The sequence below is a fragment of the Aythya ferina genome, assembly GCF_964211825.1.
Source record: "Aythya ferina genome assembly, chromosome: 23".
In the NCBI taxonomy this organism is placed as follows: Eukaryota; Metazoa; Chordata; class Aves; order Anseriformes; family Anatidae; genus Aythya; species Aythya ferina.
The window spans coordinates 6,026,224-6,045,076 of record NC_140321.1 but is presented as its reverse complement, the minus strand read 5'-3'; the positions used below and the strand labels follow the sequence as shown (position 1 = coordinate 6,045,076).

At 59.1% G+C, this 18,853-nt stretch overlaps 1 protein-coding gene across 1 annotated transcript in view; it reads left to right on the top strand.

Annotated features, from left to right (window-relative positions):
* The first annotated feature begins 563 nt into the window (after positions 1 to 563).
* The window catches only part of LASP1 (LIM and SH3 protein 1), a 28,519-nt gene continuing 10,229 nt past the window's right edge, over positions 564 to 18,853 (top strand). The window contains exons 1-3 of the mRNA XM_084496436.1: positions 564 to 710; positions 4,483 to 4,577; positions 16,762 to 16,846. Of these exons, the coding sequence (XP_084352562.1) occupies positions 642 to 710; positions 4,483 to 4,577; positions 16,762 to 16,846 (249 nt within the window). The 5' untranslated portion in view covers positions 564 to 641. The remainder of the gene's footprint in view (positions 711 to 4,482; positions 4,578 to 16,761; positions 16,847 to 18,853) is intronic.

The window sequence follows — 18,853 nt, the reverse complement described above, 5'->3', positions numbered from 1 at the left end:
AAATAAAATAAAGCAAAATAAAATAAAGCAAAATAAAATAAAGCAAAATAAGATAAAGCAAAATAAGATAAAGCAAAATAAGATAAAGCCAATTCTCGAGGGGGCACCCGGATTTGAACCAGGGACCTCTTGATCTGCAGTCAAATGCTCTACCACTGAGCTATACCCCCGGCTGCCGCTGGGGCTTCCCCGCGTGCTATAAGTGCGTGCTGAGTCCCCACGCGTGGGGGGAGCGCGCAGGGGTCCCGGGGGGGGGCGAAGGGGGGGGGCGCGCGTGGGCGCCCGTGCAAAGGGGCCGCGCACCACGCGCGTGCACGCGGGGAGCCCCCCTCGTGGGGTGTGTGTGGTGGGGGGGGGGTGGTGCCGCGCGTGCACCCCCCCCTCCCAGATTTGCTCACTTTGGGGGGGGGGGCGCGCGTGCAAGGCCACGTGTGCGCGCGCGCGCGCAGGGAGGGGGGCGCGCGCGTGGGTGGGCGCGCTCTACCGCTCCGCCCCCCCCCCCCCCCCAAAAAACCCCTCCCATGCTTTTCCCCCTCCCTTTTCCCGTTCCGTCCGCCCCCCCCCCCCCCTATTTATCGGAGCGGGGCGCGGGCGGCGGCCCAGAAGCGGCGGCGGCGGCGGGCGGCAGCGGAGCCCCGGCCATGAACCCCAACTGCGCCCGCTGCGGGAAGATCGTGTACCCCACCGAGAAGGTCAACTGCCTCGACAAGGTGGGCACGGGGGGGGGACACAAGAGGGGGGGGTCCCGGGGGGGGTATCTGCTCAGCCACGCTCCGTGCTGGACGCCCCCGGGGCTCCCGGTACCGGGGAGGGGGCGATCTGGATCAAGGGGGGGCGACCTGGATGGGGGGGGGCGACCTGGATCTGGGGGGGGTCCGATCTGGATGGGGGGGGTCCGGGGGGTGCAGTCCCGGCCGGCTGGGGAGCGGCAGCGGGGGCTGCCCCCCGGGAGCCGCATCTGGTTCGTGTTAACGCCGGATTTTTTTTGCTATTTTATGTGCTTTTTTAAAAAAAATATATATTTTTTTTATTTGTTTAATTATTTATTTTAAGTCTCCGGTTCCGCTCGCTGCCTCCCGGCTCCGGGTTCCCCGTGGGGGTGCTTTAACCGCGACAAACCCCCCCCCCCTTGGGTGCTGTCGGGGTCTGGCCTTAAGCCTGGACGAGGAAGAGGAGGAGGAGGAAGAAGAGGAGATCGAGCCTCGATCCCTCGCTGTCCTCCGGCTGCCAACGGGGCTCCGTGGCCCCCCCCCACCCCGGGACCCCCCTCCTGGCGAGCAGAGCTGCTCTCCTCCTCCTCCTCCTCTTCTTCCTCCTCCTCCTTCTGCCCCAGGCTTTTGGGACCATCCGAGACGGGGACTAAAAAAAGTAACTCCAAGAATGCAAAGATCTCAGCGGCGACATTCCTCAGCTCGGCAGACCCTATTCCTCGCATTTTTCAGGGATGATGTTGCCCCCCCCCCTCCCCCTTTGAGCTGGGAAGGGCTTCGTGCTCCGCTCTCAGCCCAGTGTCCCCGGGGGGGGCTCCGAGGTGGGGATAACTGGAAGGGAATAGGGCTGGCACGTCGCCTCTCCCTGTGCAGGCAGCCTCTGGCTTCTGTACTACTTCTGAGCTGGCAATTGTGCTCTGCCATCAAGGCATGAGTAATGTGCGTCCTCGTACCGTGTCCTCGCTCCACGTATTCTAGCTCTTTTGGGGGCAAGCAGCCAGCTGTAGCAGTCATCCCTTGCTTTTGGGGCCTCTGTTCCGAGTCCCCTCCTGACGTACAGCACCCCCTAACAAAGCAGCTCCTCGTTAATCCTTCCCGGGGCACCCCTGGCTGCCGAAAAGCCCGGCTGCCTCCCGTGAGAGCCCAGGACAAGCAGTTTTATTAGGTTGGATGTCCCCCTTGCTTCGCTGTGCCCCGAGCAAAGTCTGAAGGGCAGCTCCGGGGCTGTTTGCACAAGGCTGGAGTTGGACCCAAGGCAGCAGGCGCGAAGGGCTCCTGGGAGGAGAGGTGTGCGAGGCTGCACGGAGGCTTTCCGTGCCTCTGCTGGTGTTTGTGACGGGCAGATGTTGTTTGATTTTCTCCCCGGCGTCCTGGTAGCGAGATCAGGAAGGGCAGCTCCCAGCTTCTCCTCTCAGGCTCGCAGCAAATGCGGAAAAAGTTGCTTCTCTGCTGGGCTTTAGAAAAGCGGCAGCCGAAGGGAGGCTGCGTGGGGCGAAGTTCTGCCTCTCCCCTTCCGATGTCGACACCCTGCGAGGGGTGAAGGCCCCGTGCGGGCACCGGGCAGTGCCCGTCCTTTTTCCCCGCACCCCATCCCACCACCGGGTGCTGTGCTGGGTGACTTTAAAACAAGCAGAAACCAGACTTTGCCCTTAATGTGTGAAACCTCATTACGAAAACCTCGTTAGGAGTGTCCCCAGCCCCGTTAGTCTCTCCTGATGGCGTCTTAATCCTCCGCCTCTCGGGTGGTGCCGGCTCCTGAGCTTGCTCCCGGGTGTGCTGCTGTGGTTTGGCTGCCGGGAGGATGCTCTGCAGCTGCAGCACGAGCTGCGAAATGGGTGCAGGACTGCGAAATGGGTGCAGGACTGCGAAATGGGTGCAGGACACCCTGGCTGTGAGCCCTGTCCCTTATCTGCCACAAGTGGCGGTGCTCAAAGCTCTGCGTGCCCGGAGAGCGCCCGGCCTGGATGGCAGCGGGTTGGTGCTGGTGGAGCCCAGCCTGCGGGCACGGCGAGCTGTGTGGTCGTACCTGGGGCCTGCTCCAGGTGCTCCGAGCATTTTAAGCTTGGATTTGGAAGCGCAGGGGTCGATGCTCCTGCAGAAAGCTCTCCGAAGCTTGTCCCCTTTCTCTGCGGTGGTGGAGGGGAAGCCTCTGTGGGTGCTGGTCTTGTGCTGGCTGCAGCAGCCCTACAGCCTCCTCGTCGGGGCTGGTTGAGGTTCCTGGACCTGGTGGTGATGCTGTTAGGGGTGAGATAATTCAGAGGCAGCGAGGCTCAGAGGTTGGGGGGGTCTCCGGGCACCCCAGCCTCTTCAGGGCCCAGCCTTCGAAGGGCCCTGAGCTGCCTGTGGGGTGGCAATAACACAGCTGAAAGGCTGCAACTTTCCAGAGGCCTCAAAAACTCTGGGGACGCAGCTGTTGATTTCTCTGTCCAGTCCGAAATCCTGGAGAGGAAGGGGGAAGAAAAATCCCATGGGGGCTGGATGCGAGCTAGGGGCAAGGTGCTGGCACAGAGCGACGCAGCGAGAGCCCCTCTAGCAGCAGGCTGTGGAGGAACTCGTGTGACTGGAGGAAAAGAACAAATATGTTGCTCTGAGCAACTGAAACGAGGCAGCAAATTGTCCTGCTCGGCTGAGTCATCGCCCGCCAGCGCGGCCGTGTTTGTGCTCGGGGTGTGGTACCTGGGCTTAGGTGGCACAAGGGCTTCGGCTGGGCTCTGTGCAGAGCGCCCAGCTGGCGCTGGAAAACGACTTTTGAGAAGCTGGAGGGTGGAAAAAGCTGAAGGTGGAAAGCGCAGCAGCTGCTGCCAGCTGTTCTCAGTGTGTGCTGAGCGTAGCCTGACTCAGAGCCCTGGCTGTCTCCCCGAGCTCCCTGATGAAGCAGCTCTGAGCGGGTCTCATCGGGCTCTCCCATCTCATCTGCTGTGTTTTTGTGTTTTTTCCTGTGCTACAGCATCCTCCTTTTTTCATTAAAACTCCTCCTCTTTCTTCTTCCTTTTTACACTTCTGGTCACCTGCACGTAATGTTGGTTTGGTGGTGGCTCCTCACCTGTGATGTGACACAACCCTGGGCCTGCTTTGCTTTAGAAACCACCTTTCCTTGCTTGCCAGTCTCTTTTCCTGAACTCAACCTGTTCCTGACCCAGCCTGCTCTCCCCATGGGGTGCTTGGCAAATATCTTATTGCCTGGGGAGACGTGCGTGGGGTCACCCAGCATCTCAGGGGGGCTGTAGGGCTCTGCGAGGGCTGGGGTGAGCCACTGAGCCCACAGGAGGGTGATGAGGACTTTTGGGACACCTGCGTTGGTCCCCCTGCTTCTCACGAGAACCTTTCCTTCGCTATCTTCGTTTCCTTGGCTCAGCATCTCTGTGCAGCCTCACCTGACCTGCTCTTCTGGCTATCTCTTGGCTCACATCAGCAGAAAAACCCAAAGCGGTAACTTTGAAGCCTGCGAACCACAGCTGTTAACTCTGCTGACAGTCTCCCTTCTTGGATTTGGCCTAGCCCAGTGAATTCCCGATCTGGAGATAAGGCAGCGTGCTGCTGTAATGCTAAGCCATACATGTTGCTGCCCTGTTGAGATAAGACGTTGGCAGAGGGGGGATTTGCTTTGTCCTAAACTGGTAAGAGAATTGTCAATCCCTGGGTCTTGCTGGGGTCAGGGATGTCAGCGCTATCTCAGCTGAAGGAGCTGCTGAGTTTGAATTGTGCAGGGCAGGGCCACGTCCCATCGGAACAGCAAGTCGCTCGTGCTAATGCTTCTCTCATCTGTTTGCAGTTCTGGCATAAAGCATGTTTCCACTGCGAGATCTGCAAGATGACCCTAAACATGAAAAACTACAAGGGCTACGAGAAGAAGCCGTATTGCAACGCGTGAGTATCCACTGCCTCCTGGGGCTGTGCTGGGTCTGGGGGTGCTGAGGGGGTTGCTGGACCCTCCTCCCTCTCAAACACTGGGCTTAATGCCCTGAAATGTGGGGCACGGGGAGCCCCAACCTTGCTCAGCAGGAGGGGTCTTTCCCCACTGCTCTGCAGCGTTTCCCGGAAGTATAGATGAAGCTCTGACTGCAGGGGGGATGCAGGATGGTTTGATGGGGTGACACAGGCTGATTAAAGCCCCTTTAAGCTACCTTTGCCACCAGAAATGCCAGCCGATGGCCTCTGCTCTGAGTTCCAGACCAAGGGTGGATAAAATTCAGATGGAGGCAGGCGTTTACATGGAGCTGCTCTTAACCTGTGAGCCTCCATCCCTGGAAAGGGGGAGGAAACGAGAAGGTGCTTGTGCCCCCAGCTGAATGCAGGTGCCTGGGGACAGAGAAATGGGGCACGGGGGTGTCACTGCAGCCTGTGGGGGGTGACAGCCCAGTGCCTTCACCCTCGCCTGCTGCCACGTGCCCTGGGAGCAGCGTGTGGGGCAGGAGCAGCACGAGTGTCTGGCTGCACCGCTCCTCAGCTCCCTGCTTCTCTTTGGTGCTTGCTGGTCTCCATGATTGTTTTTTCTTCCCAAGAGAAGACCCTTGGCTGTGCGTGGTAGCGCTGACAAAGACTTTCTGAGCACTAAGGGGTGACTCCAAGCCAGCGCTCCCTTCTGAGGCTGGTTTTTCACTCGAGGAGGTCTTAAATGGGATGTGCAGCGCGCAGTTTGTTTAGGCAGGAAGCTTTGCATAAAAACATCAATGCTGCCTTTGTGTCGGGTTTTTAAAGTTCTCCTTAGTCAGTTCCTCTGCAGTGGATGATCACTGGAGTCAGGAGATTTAAGTGGTAACCCAGCGTGCTCGTGTGTTGAAGTCCAACAGCGATAGCTCTCTGGGTTCCTGGGGCTGGGTCATGGCAGCTAGTCCCTGCTCAGCCCGTAGGTAAGTAAAAGTGTGCTTGCTGTGCATGTTAATGTGGGGGAAGCACCTCTGCAGTAAGGTTTTTGTAGCAGCTTCTTATATATTAACAGGCCTGAGAAGGAAAATTAGATAATGTGACACTAAGCTCTCGTACAGCAGGTTCCGTTCGCGGAGTGCTTTAAAAACTGTAATCCTGACAACATCCTTGTAAGATGGGTATTAATCATCTTAATGTCTAAGAATGGAAAGGAGAAGCCATAAGTTCACCAACCAATGGTGCTCTGGCAGAAAAACTTCCCCTTCAGCTCGGTTACTGCTGGCACCATGTGCTCGTGATGGCTGTGACCCGTCCCTGGTGGGCAAACTGGATGGGGTGAGGCATGCAGCGTCCAAATCTGCTGGTAATGCTGTGTCCTGGGACCCTACCTCAAGTGGCAGTGGTGTGAGAAGCAGCAAATAACCCTCATTATCTTGTAGTGGGGGCCCCTGGCAGCAGGTCAGAACTCCTGCCTTAAAGGTGGAAGGAAAACCCCTGCAGTGATGGCACGGTGAGGGGGGGACTGAGCTGCTGGGGCTCCCCAGCGCCTGTTCTGTGGCTCTGCGGGTCCCCAAATCTGCTGTGCTGGGATCTGAGAGCTTGGGGGGCCTTGGTTTGCAGCGAGCAGCAGGTCTGTGCAGGAGCTGAGCCCCCCGAGCTCTCCTCCTTGTCCTCCCCTGCGCCCCGAGGCCAGCGCTGGCAGCTCTGAGCCTGGCCACAGGCACGGCCCTGGGGTCCCTCCAGTGCTTTCTCCCTCCACGCTGCTGCAAGGGAAGTGGGATAATAATGGGAAATTCCTGAGATTCCAAGGAGTCTGCGCAACCCCGACCCATCTCAGCTTCTCACCCCCCTCTGCTCAGAGCTCCCTTTGATGCCGCTCGCTGCCTTAACCCTTCAGCAGCCTCCCTCCGGAGCTGCCTGGCTCGCCGCTACCCCCAAGGTGCTCAGATGGCGCATGGAAATCTGCCTTTGGTTCTCTTTTTCCTGCTTGGCGTGGCCGTGCCTGGCCGTGGAGGGAATTGAGAGCGGCTGGGGGCTGCTGGCATGGCCCTCGCCCCCTGGGCTGGGGTCTGCATGGGGTCAGCACCCATAGCAGGGTGCAGGGAGCTGCAGGGACAGGGCTTGTTCCCACCCAGCCCCTCCAGCTGGGACCCGTGGTGGCCTCGAATATCTTGGGGAGGAAGAAAGGGCTGGGCAAGGTGAACCCAGAGCTGCCCCCGAGGGTCTCATCCTTCCCACAGGGGCTGGGGGGGGCGACATCTTCTGTCCCCAAGCAGCAGTGAGAGGGGGGAAAAGCAACGTTAGTGCTGGCCGGGAGGAGGCTGTTCTTCTGAACGTGCCCTAGCACAGGGTCTCCTCTGTTCGAGCTGTGGCCGGCTGCCAAATTCCGAAGTTTCTTTCTTCAAGAGAGCAGGAGGAAGAGGGCTGGGCTTCCTCCCCGTGTGACGCTGCCCCAGCAGTAAATCTGTGTGCTGCCTTTCAGGGAGGTGGCTGGCAGCTCCCCGTGCCCCTCGGGGAGCTCTGGTGGATGTGAGCAGGTCCTCAGCCTTCCCCTTGTGGCTTCAGCTGGGTACTGGGGTGCCTGGCTGCTCCCTGGAAGCAGCATTTAAGGCTGGGCTCATCTTTTAATGTGAGTTCCTCTGCCTCCACCTCTTTCTGGATCAAGGTGGGGCTGTGTGCAGATAGTGCGAGGCCTCTGAGAGTGGAGGGGAGACTGTGTGGGTGTCCAGGGGACCGGCTGCTCCCAAATACACATCATATACAGGATGTAATTTCTGCAGCAATACATACAGGATTTAAAAATCTGCAGCTGCGGGCACCAGGCTGCTGTCCTGTGGAGGCAGGGGAGGTTCCTCTGCTGTGCCCGGCGATGAGGTTGCTCTGCTCATCTCCCTCCAGAGGACGTCTAGACAAGGCAGGACTTCACGGCAGAGCTCTGTGCTCCCACGAATTCCTGCTGGACTTAAAGCAATCGCTCTGGATGCGTCTCCGTGCTGGCATCCTGCCGCTGAAATGGGGCTGGCCGGAGGGACTGGGTGTGAATTTTGGGTGGGCAGGGAGCAAGTGGCCTTCCCCTGCCCCCTGGGAGCCTGGCACAGCTCCGGCATCCTCTGCTGGGGCTCGCACAGCCACGTGCTGCTGGCCAGACCCTGCTCGCCTCCACCTAGCCCCACTCACTATTCGGGGCAGAGCCCTGCAGGCAGGCGCTGTGCTGCTCCCCTCGTTGGCAGGGGAAGGGGAAAACTGCTTTTTTTTAATTATTATTTTTTTATTTCCCCCCCCTCTCCTCACAAAGGGGCTAAAGGCAACGCGAGGCTGCCAGAAATATCTCACGTAGGTGTGTCAGCAGGGTCCCCGTTCCCTCCATCTGCTGTGCTTGCGTGACTTCAGCGTCTCCTCGGCGAGGAGATGCCTTTCCCTGCAATAAACCACACCCGGCGGTGGCTGTCCTCCTCGTGCCGAGCGTGTCCTTGGGGGGGGATCGGGGCCGTGGGGCCACAACGAGGGGATCGGGGCCGTGGGGTTGATGTGCCTCGTTGCCAGCCCCCGGCTCACCTAGCGAGGAGCATCGCTCGGGCAAGAGCCCCAAACTCCTGGTGGCGACCCGAGGAGCCTCCCCGGCAGATTTCTCCCCAGTAACTCGATCCTGGCCTTTCCATTTGGAGCGAGCTTCCCGATACCTCTGGGGCTCGCTTCTCGCTTGGAAAAAGTTAGCGAGCGGTGGGCAGAGCTGCTCCAAGTTCCCCAGCGAGCCAGGGATCTGTTCTTGGCACTCCTCGCCGCTCCATCTGGTAGCAGCCTACCACACTAATAAGTGATCCTCCGAGTTTAAGGGAGGGGGGTGCAGGAAGGGAAAGAGGAACAACTGTGCTGCTGGGACGCGGTCCAGGTGTTTGTCCGACGCTTTATTTGTGCCGAGTTTCGGGATGAGAATAACTGGCTTTCTGTCTGGGCTCGCACACTTTGTGCGCCGTGGGGCTCCGAGCAGGCACCGCGCATTGTCCTGGTGCCTCCAGGACTGGGGAAAGGGGGGCTCCTGATGCAAATATTGGTGAATCCTCTTTGGGGTGCAAAATTTGTCCCCTTTGGGGTGTGATGTCTGCTTTCTGGAGTATTTAGGAAGGGCAGCTGACTCCAGGTGCTCTCCGTGTACTTGGGATCGACGCAGGGACCTCTGGCAGCTGGTGCTATTGCTCCAGGCTTCCTGGTCAGTTGGTGGAAACCCAAAATCCCTCCCCAGGGGCCCTGCTACCTTCCCCCCACCCCATCCTCTGCTGGTGCCTCCTCCGTGGCCGGTGCCTGCCTTGCTCACATCAAACAGCGATGTCCCCGTGCACAAAACCCTCTGCAGAAGCAGGAGCTGGGGGCAGACCCCACGGTGCCTCCTGGCTCCCCCTGCCTCGCCGGATTGCTTCTCAATAGATCCCAGGGCATTGTCACCACCTGGTGAACGTGGGCTCCCTGCCTCCTGGAGCCTGGAGGGGGGGGAGATGTGCTCCAGCTCAGGTAGGAGCAGTGTCAATAGGACGCTGCCGTGTTGTTTAGGGCAAAGCAGATGGCAGGTGAGCTTGTTCTCCGAGGAACATGATCCCCTTGCTCAGGGCATCTGTGATCCGGGGTCCTCCTGCTCGTGCAGCAGGCGCCGTCTCCCCGCTCATGGCAGCAGAACCCAGGCGGCTTCCCCGTGCCCCCAGCAGCAGCAACGCAGCTCACCCCACATTGGGGGGCTCAAGCAGAGCTCCTTGCCCTGCCCTGGGCAGGGGGCAGCATCCACAGAGCCCTGGGGGGGTTTTGGTTGAGGCTGCACCAAGGTCTGCCTGGCACAGACCTCACCGTGTGGGGTGGGGGCGGCTGTGGCTGGCTGGTGACTTCCCTGATCTTATTTATCCGAACTTATTTATCCACGCCTGGGGCCAAAAAACCTTGTGGAAAAACACAGCACCGTTGTGACGCCTGCCCCGTTCCCATAAACAGCTCCTCTGAGCCCTGTCTGTAGTGTGTGGAGGGGGGGGGTTGGACAGGCACCGCTCTGTTTTGGGGGCTCGGGGACGGGACGGGGGCAGCGTGGTGAGCGGGGCCGATTCCAAAAGTGACCGCTGGCTTCCCCGTGTGCTGCTGCTTTCACTTGAAACCTTTCCCTCGTGGCTCGAAGCAGGTTTCTGAAGCAGGCTGCTTTCCCTTCTGCTCTGCAGCACCCTCTGCTACCTGCTGGCAGAGCCCCTGGGTGCCCTGCTCAGCACCCGGCCAGCCAAGGGGAGCTGGGGGCGAGGGTTTTTTGTTTTTTGTTTTTTTTTCCTTCTGCCTCCCCCATCCTGGCAGCTGGACGGTGGGAATGGGAGCAGCAGAGCCCTGTGGGGTGGCGCTGAGCTCGCACACCCGCCTCGGGCAGGCTGCGAGCAGATGCTGGGGGGGAGGCGGCGGCTGCACACGTGGAGAGCTGGACCCAGCCATTTTGGCAGCGCCTCTCCCTGAAAGTGCTGGGAGGAACCGAAATCTCCCCGCGCCGCCTTTCTCTTTCATATGTGGGATGTTTGCAAGCCTTCTGCGAAGTGGCATGGTGCTGCTTTTTTCAAAAAAAAAAAGAAAAAGTTTATATATTTTTTTTTAAGCTCGTCCCCAGGAATCGGCGAGTCTTTGAAAGGCAGGATGTGAACTTAGAGCGTTCTGGCAAGGCAGGGTCTATTACTTCCTTTGTTTAACTCTTCTTTCCCAAAACCTCGAGGCAGCTGCACGGAGGCGGCCGTGGCCCCCGGGGGGGGGCAGGTCTGTGGGTGGGGAAGGGGCTGCACGGCCTCACCCAGGGCAGCACCCGGCACGTCTGCCGAGGGCTCTTGCGTGGTGCCTGCACTTGAACACAAGCCACAAAGCAGCTCTTGGAGCTAGGGAGGCTCTCGTAGACACCCAGCCATCTCCTGCTCACCCTGCGGGGCCAAACACACGTCTGAGTCCTGCTGGAGGTGGCACAACCGTGTCCCAAAGCTCTCAGACCTGGGGGGGCTCGTGGTCGAGCACTGTGCACAACCAGAGCGCTGCTTACGAGGTCCTGCAGCTGTGTCCTTTGGTGTTTTAATTGGAGAAGTTTCTCTCTGCTTCTCAGCTCCCAAGAAGCTCCCCAGGCTCAAGCCCTGCCACTTTTTTTTTGGCTGGCAGGGAGGGAGCAGAGCAGAGCTTCTCAGGGAGGGCAGCTTTTAGGGGCGGCTGCTCCCGGGCACTGGGATGTGGTGGGGACGCCAGCAGCCCAAATTTTGCACCGGTCCAGAGCTGAGGTCGCTGGCACACCCATCGCTGTGCTGGGTGCAGGAAGGGGAAGCTGCTGACGGGGTTTTCTGCCTCGGGGTCACGGGAAGCCAGGGCTGGAGCTGGTCAGTGCGTGGGAAAGGCTGTGCCCGGTGTGCTTGCACCAGGAGCTCCCTGGCTCAGCCCTGCCTTCGCTCGTGCAGCTCTTTGGGGGGGTTCTCGGGAAGAACCAGGGGAGCTTTGTGTCTCCCCAGGCTGCACGAGGGCCTTGTAGTGGCAGGGGAGAGATGGCAAAGCCAGCTGGGGGAGGGCTGCTGAGCAGACGGACCCTTATCCCATGGTAATCCTACAGCCGCTGCAACCAGCGGGGTGAGCTTCCAGGTGCCTTGGAGCTAACGCACCCAAGCAGCCCCTAATGCAGGAGCCAGACGGCTCGATCTGGCTCACAAAGGCTCCCCTGACCTGATTTAACCATGCAGCACAAAATGCCTCGTGGCAGAGCTGGGAGGACTTCACCAGGGGCTCGGTTGCTTCATCCCCTCCCTGTGCACCTGCAGCCTCGGGCAGGGAGAGCAGCCCCCTGCTTGTGCCAAACCAGGAGCAAAAACCAGGTGCTGTGGTTGTGCCAGCCGGGCACCTCTGCGTTAGCTCCCGTGGTGGTTTCTTCCTGGCCCCCCATTTGTTCTGGAAAGGCTACTGGGTTTGTCTGATTGTCGTGTTCAGAGGCCCTGGAGCCCCGGAGGGTTTTTCTGCTGGCCCTTCAGGGCTCAGTCGCCTTGGCTGCAGCGTCGATTCAGGTGACTTTTGCTCCTTGCGTGCTTTGCCGTCTGCTGGCTTAACTTTGGGAATGAGCTTCTGGGGAAGAGGCGAGGAGCAAAGGGCGGCGGGGCGGGCGTGCACGTGTTGGAGGAGGACGTGAACGTGGTGGTGTTGGCGTGGAGCTGTTGGCAGCAGCTGGGCGAGCTCCTGCAGCGGCTGGCAAGAAGCCGCCTCCGTCAAGGACTCGGCAACCTCCGTGCGGCGCCGAGCCCAGTGGCGTTGGGGCTGCTGAAATTCCCCCTGGTTCCTGTTTTTTTTTTTTGTTTTTTTGTTTTTTTTTGAAAGCCATTTTGTGCCTTCCTCGCTGGTCCCTGCTCGTGAGGATGCGCCTTTGGTGCACGCCTGGAGGCAGGCTGAGCGGTGACGTGTTGGAGGCGCCTAGGGGAGGGCAGCAAGGACCCCCCCCTTGCTCTGCTCCCTCCTTTTGGGCCTGGTGATGGGGAGGGGGAGAAGCAGGACAGCGTGAGACCACCCCCCTGGGGAGGGCAGGACCGGTCCAGTCCCATCCTCAGCACCAGTCCCGTGGATCCCAGGGGAGCAGGCGCCCGATTCCCACGCGCCCGCTGCCTCCCGCGCTCTCCCCGAACCCAAGGCAACTCGCTTGGTGCTTTCTCATTAAGATTTAATTTACTGCCGACTATTTCTGGGGCTGATTCTCATGCATATGAGATGGCTTTCCCTTCTCCCGGCGTGTTGCGGGGAGGATATTTGCGGCTGTGTTTGTGCTGGCTGAGCAGTGGGAAGCGCTGGCTTTGGCGGGGGGGCCGTCACCGCTCCTGAATCAGCAGCTCCTGGCCTGAAATTCCCAGAGGACTGAAATGCCTTTCCCTTACCCGGCGGATCTCACGAGCCATGCTCTGGGGAAAAACGATGTCTAATATTCAGGGAAATGGTTCAACGTGTGCGTTCCTTCCCATGCCTCGCATGGACAGGTCGCTGCTGCCTCCCCACAGCAGTCTGTAGGGGCTCAAGGCTGCCCCAAGCCTTGGGAGGGTTCCTCAAAATCTCACTGACAGAGGAGGAAACCTCATTCTGGCGTAGTCCATGCGGGCTGTGCCTATCTCTTCCTCTCCCTCCCCAGGCCCTGCAGCAGGGCACAGACTGCTGTGGGCACAGCGCTCCTGGAAATGCAAGAAGCAGCAGCACTGTTGGCTGTCTTGCAGAAGATTGATTTTTTTTTTATTTTTTTTTTGCCCTACAGCTGTGGCTTTTTGGTTTCTCTGAGCTCTGCGGGGATGGATTTGTGTCACTTGGTGCCCAGCCCTTGCAGTGACTGGGGCTTCCCTCCTCCTGCCCTGGAGGCTGCTGCTCGGACTCGCCTTCGGAGCGATATTGGCATGCCCGGAGCATCGGATGCGGTTGCCATGGGAATGGGATGATTTAGGCTCGCGGCACCAGCAGCCAGCACGCAGCTCGCGGGCCGTGGCTGAGCCGTAAATGCAGCTCGGGCTCGCTGGTGTGCACAACTGGAACCGTGTGTGCCCTTCATGGGAGCTGTGCAGCTCCGTGCCACTGTCTGGCGGTGCTGACAGCCTGTGGCTCCATCCCACGGCAGATCTGGGGCTGATCCGATGCCCTGCTGGCATCAAGACCTCGTTTGCCAAATGGAGAATTAGCCATCGGGGAGGGCGTTAGGGGTTTAGCTGCATTCGTGCTTAAAAAGTGGCTTTGTTCTCTTTGACCTCGGTGTGAGTCAGGCGGTGACTTCCAAGAAACCCAGGCGAGGGTTGCAGGACGTGAGTAACTGGGGTGAAACGAGCTGAGGCTCTCCCTGTCCCCCGGTGCCCCGTGAGCCCAGACAGTGCCCTTACGGGGTTGGCACTGCTGGTCACTAAGCCCTGGCTCCCTCAGCAGCTGCCTGATGGCACCCGGCACTGCACACACGTGCAGGTTTGCTGCTCGTTGCCTCTCCTCCTTCCCACAGCAGCGAGGTGAGCGCAGCCTCCCCCAGCACCGTAGGGTTACAAAACCAGCTTTCTGCTGTCTCTGTGCCCTGGTCCAAGGCCCGTTCCCCTCGATGCCATTTCTTCAAGGTATTGCAAACATTACACCCAGTGACTGGTGCAACTGCAGCAACCTTTATGCCAAGGAGCTTGCTAACCACAGGCTGATGCCATGTACGCGGGCACCCCCCCTCCTTTTCAGCCCCCCAGGCTGCTCATCCCTTAGCAGCAGACAGCAGCTGGCGTGGATTTGGTCCCAACGCGTCTGAGGTTGATTTGCTGCTTCTAAAATGTGGTCCGTGGGTGCAGCTCTGAGCGGTGGCCGTAGCAGGGCCTCTGGGTGGGTCCGGGCAGCACCCACCCCGATGTTCGCGCCGCTTGCTTTAGCTGCTGGGAGAGCAGAAGCGATGGCCAGAACGGCAAGAGCTCCGTTTCCACGTGAGCACTTAAGTAAATGGCAAAAACACACCCGGTTCTGCAGTGTCCGTTGTTCCTGGTGAGCACTGGGCCCTCGTGGAGGATCAGATTTTATTGTTACTGGAGTCTCAAGGCCGAAATTTCCCCAGGAAGCAGCGTGGAGAGGTCTGTGCCCTGACACAGTACCCTGGCGTGAAGCCTTCCCGTGGCAGTTCCCAGCAGTAGTGGGGAACGGAGCCCCAGCACACGGTATTATATCCCCTCTAATCATGTTAATCTAAACAGAGATTAAAGTATATCCTCGAAGCAGTCGGTGATCTGCTGTCCAAAGCTGCTGCTTGTGCTTTTCGGTCTCTCCCGTCGCCAGACGTCTGCGGGGAGCTGTGTTAGGGTTGCTTTGGGCTCACTTGGCACGGGTCCGGCCGCACGGTGCTCGGTGGGGGCTGGCTGGGACCTCGCCGAGGCCAGCAGGACAGCCGGGCTGCCGTGGTGCTGTGTTTTTGGAGGCTGCCCAGGTCTGTCCCCTGCTATCCCAGACGCTGCAGGGCTGGGGAGAGGGGGGCAGGCAGCGAGCTGCTGCTTGCTGAGTTGTCTTTTCCCCTTTCTGCAAACCACATCTGCATCTGCTTGGTTTCTGTGTGCACATGGAGGGTTCTCTTTATTTTTTCAGCGAGGCTCAGGAGGAGTCTATTTTTATTCTCGAGCTTCCTGCATTGCTGCTTTATGAGGTGTGTGCTGCTCTTGCAGGTCTGTGGCTGTGTCTGCTGCTGCCCTGCTCGGAGGCCAGCAGTTTTCAGACAGATTCCTCCCCCTGCAGCCGGCTTTCTGCTAACTTACCCTCAGCTGGCCACATTTTGGTTAGCCTCAGACAGAGGTGCTAATGCTGATTCTGTAAATAGCTGATTGCTAACGCTGCAGCACACAAGCTCCCGGAGTGCAGCCCGAGGGCCTGAGACCCACAAAACGTTTCATGGCCTGGAAAGGGGCAGGAGCCGTGGCTCCTGGAGCTTCCATAACCCTGCAGAGCTTGGTTCAGGCACCAGTTGGGTTGTACTGGTGGAGATGTAGGACCTGGAGGCTGCCCAGGCTGGGTTACAGCCCTGAGATTGGGGTCAGCGCTGTGCTAAAAGCCTTCAAACCCCCACGGGGAGCCAGGCACCGTGCCCCGCCGCGAGGAGCCGCAGGCCTCTGTCGCCCCAAGGAGCCGCTGTGGTGGGCGATGGCTCGGTTGCCCTTTTCAGGAGATTCTGGCCCAGTTCTTGCATGTTTGAAAGTGAAACCAGGCTGAAACACAGCTCTGTGGTAAACACGACCCAGGGCTGCTGCGGCCTGTGCCTCAAAGCCACGGCGCTGTGCTAGGAACTGGCTTCCTAAAACCCTTTCTGTGCCACCACGCCGGGAGTCCTGCTTTAAATCGTGCAAAAGGGAAACCTCCGGCCCTTTGTGAAGGCCGTTTTCCCCCTCCTTGCTCTCTGCTACTTGAGTTACAAACCCTAAGTGCTGCCGTGGGACGTCTTTGGTTTCCTTTCCATCCCATGAGAGCAGTTTCCATCCGTTCAGCGTCGGGTTTCCTCCGTGGGCACTTCCCGGGGGGCTTGGTGCACGGAGCTTGACTTGGGGGCGGCCAGCACTGAGCATCCTGCGGGTGTTCCTGTGCTGTAAAGCTTCCTCCGTGCCGCTCGTGGGCTGTGCATGGGGCAGGACGGTGGGGAGAGGGCATCCTGTGGTGTGCCTCACCCCAAGGGCAGGACCAGCACCAGGACACTCGTGCCGAAGCATCCTGCTGTCACTGCTGCCTCTCAGAGCCTGCTGCCAGGCTCTTTCCAAGCCCAATGAGGGATTTCACCCACTGAACACCCCCTCTTGCAGCACTGCTTTGCCTCCTGCTTTTTTTTTTCCACGCCTCCCATGGGTCTGGAGGTGGCCACGTGAAGGTTCCCGGTCTGCTCGGAGGGGCCTCGTAGCAACCTCCAGCGTTGGGATCAGATATTTTGCTTTCTGCCAGCCCCTGAGTTCTTCCAACTGCTGATTTATGTCCGCAGCAAGGGCTGTGTCTGCTCTTCAGAAACTGCTCCGTGGCACTTCAGAATAATCGCTGCTGGGCTCGCAGCCAGGCCGCGGCGGAGGTCTCCTGCCTCCTGCTCCCATTTCAGGCATGCCCTGAGCGTTCCCCGAGCACGCAGAACTGGAGTAGATAAGAAGCACAGCCCGTGCCCCCGGGACAGGCACGGTTGTGCTGACATGGTTTATGCCGGGGCTGTGATGCTCTGCAGTCAGCAGGCCGTGATGTGAGGTCTGCGTGGCTGAGACTTGGGTAAAATCAGCAAGTGAAGAGTCACCCTCCTCCCTCTGACCCTTCCCGACAGAGACAGTGAAGCAGAAGCAAAGTCTTGTTGTAAAACCAGGGTGTTCGTAGCATTTACTTGGTCTGATGTTACCCTGAGGACTGTTTAATGAAAAATTGAAGGTCTCGATGGAGATGTGCTAGGTCTGTCCAGAAACCAGATGGGTACAGCCCTGGAAAGCCATCCCCCTCTGCAGGGGAGGAAATCCTCCCCTTCCCCTTTCCCTGATAAAGCTGCTGATGGACTTTAGCTGCAGTTATCGTGAGAAACGTGCCTGTTCTGGGGTGCAGCACACCTGGTGGCATCACCACTGTCCCATGGCCCTGTGTCGGAGCTCTTGTGGGGTCCGGGGGGGGGTGGAGGTGGCCTGCAGGAGCACCGTGGGTTAACGATCTGCTTTAACGATCTGCTTTCCCTCCCCAGACACTACCCGAAGCAGTCCTTCACCATGGTGGCAGACACTCCCGAGAACCTGCGCCTGAAGCAGCAGAGCGAGCTGCAGAGCCAGGTGAGCGCGCTGGTGCTTCCCCAACGCCCTTGCACAGCAATTTTGGGGCTGGGCTCCTCTTCTCGTGTCTCACACGTCTGAGCTTTTGCTGTTCTTGTTCGTCCCTGGTGGTGGGAAGGGTCCGGCCCACGGTCTGCCTCTGCTGGTCACGTCCATGTCTTGCACTGTTGTTTTTTTTTCCCTCCTGGCACCCAGCAACGCAATCAGGTGAAATGGCAAATGGCCTCATCTGGACAGGCTCTGTAGGCGAGTATTTCAGGTAAACCCAGGTGTTGTAGGGCTGGAAAGCGCTGGCAAGCAGAAATAAACAGATAGAAGGGATAAGGACTGGCACAGACCAAGATCTCTTTCTCCAGAGGGAAGAGAGGAGCCTGTCTGAGAGGGGTGTTGTCCAGGCGCGTCCTGCTCTGTACCCTCGAGGTGTCCCTGGGTCAGCAGAAGTCCCCAGCCCTGACGCACGGCTCTGGGCTGGGTGCTCACCCTGATAACTTCTGGTGGTGCAGGGGGAGCTGCTCGGCTCTTGGGGGGGCGCAGGAGCAATCTGCTTTCCTGCCTACTCCAGGGCACTGAGGATATGAGAGGGAGCTGCGAGTGATGCTGCTGCGAAGAAGCTTTGTGCCTTGGAAGGGCAAAAAGCACAGGACAGGCGGTCTTGGTGGATGGCCTCTCTGTGAGACTTCACTGCACCAAGAATTGGCGTTCGTGGGGCACGGCTGAGCCCAAAGCACCCGACGTGGTCCTGAGCTGTGGTCGTGAGCTTTGTTGTACAGCTGCAGATGTGTGCTCGGAGTGCGCTGCAGTGGAAGAAAACGCATCCGGGGGCAATTCTGGCTTGAGTCACAGTCTCTGAGGAGAACACAGGATGTGGCAACCGTTCTGGGAATCCATTTAATTATTTTTCCTTCAATGGGAAGGGGCAAAAAGACTGCCCGGAGAGCTGTCAGCAAGGCGTGTTGGCTCAGCTCAGCGTGCCAGCAGTGCTGGTCCACAGAAGGTCCGGACAGAGGGTGAACGGCACAGGATTTGCCCTGGCGGTGGGCTCAGGGTGAGCAGACATCTGGGATCGGCGCGTTCCTCTCCCGGCTGTGCTCTGAAGGACACGGCGACCTTCCTTTCTTCCCCATTAGCCTGGGAGTGCCAGGAGCTGAAAAAAAAAAAAAAGCAAACTGCTCGGGCGTGCTTCCTGCTGGAGGAGGGGGGAAATTGGGACCTCACCTGTTAGCAGCCGGAGCTGGCGGTGCCCACACAGCCAGCGCCGAGTTTTGAAACCTCTGCTTTGGCAAGCTCTGCTCCTCGGAGCGGGTTGCCCAACAGCTCCTGGCTTGCACAAACGTGGCTTGGCTCGAGCAGGGAGCCAGAGCTCAGCCCCGGGCTTGCTTTGTGCTTCACGGAGCTGCTAAGGGGACACGGCTGCTTTTCCATGGTAACAATCAAGATAACGCTGTACCAAATGCTCTGGAGTATCCAGTGCTGTTTTTACAATGAACTCAGGCTCTTCATTAGTTCTTGCTTATTAAAGGAGACCCCAGGGAGGGCGGGAGCGTGCTCTGCACTGCCGGGGCTTTTCTGTAGCTCGCTGGGACTTTCAGCTCCTTGCGGTGCATGCTGTGCTGGAAGCAAAACTAGGTTTCTCTCCTCTCCATGAGGTTGTTGCAGGGTCTTACTCACCCCATTTCCCTGTTAACCAAGTGTCTGGGGAGCTGTGCAGAGACCCAGACGTCTGTGCCCGACTGGAGCAGCTGCCCGGGAGCAGGGGAGGTTCCAGGGACAGTGCCCTGAGCAGGGGGAGCCCCGATGGAGCTGCATCCCCATCCTACACAGCACCAAAAGGCAGCCGACCAGCACAGCGGCTTCCAGTGCATCGTCTGCACGGCCCCTTTTAAAGGAGGGAGCTGGAACAGACATTTTACACCAACTTCAAGATCCCAAGTGCTTGGCAACTGCTGTTCCTTGTGGGAGGTGCAGCAGAGCTCCGAGCACGGGCTCTCGACAGCGCTGTAACGGGGA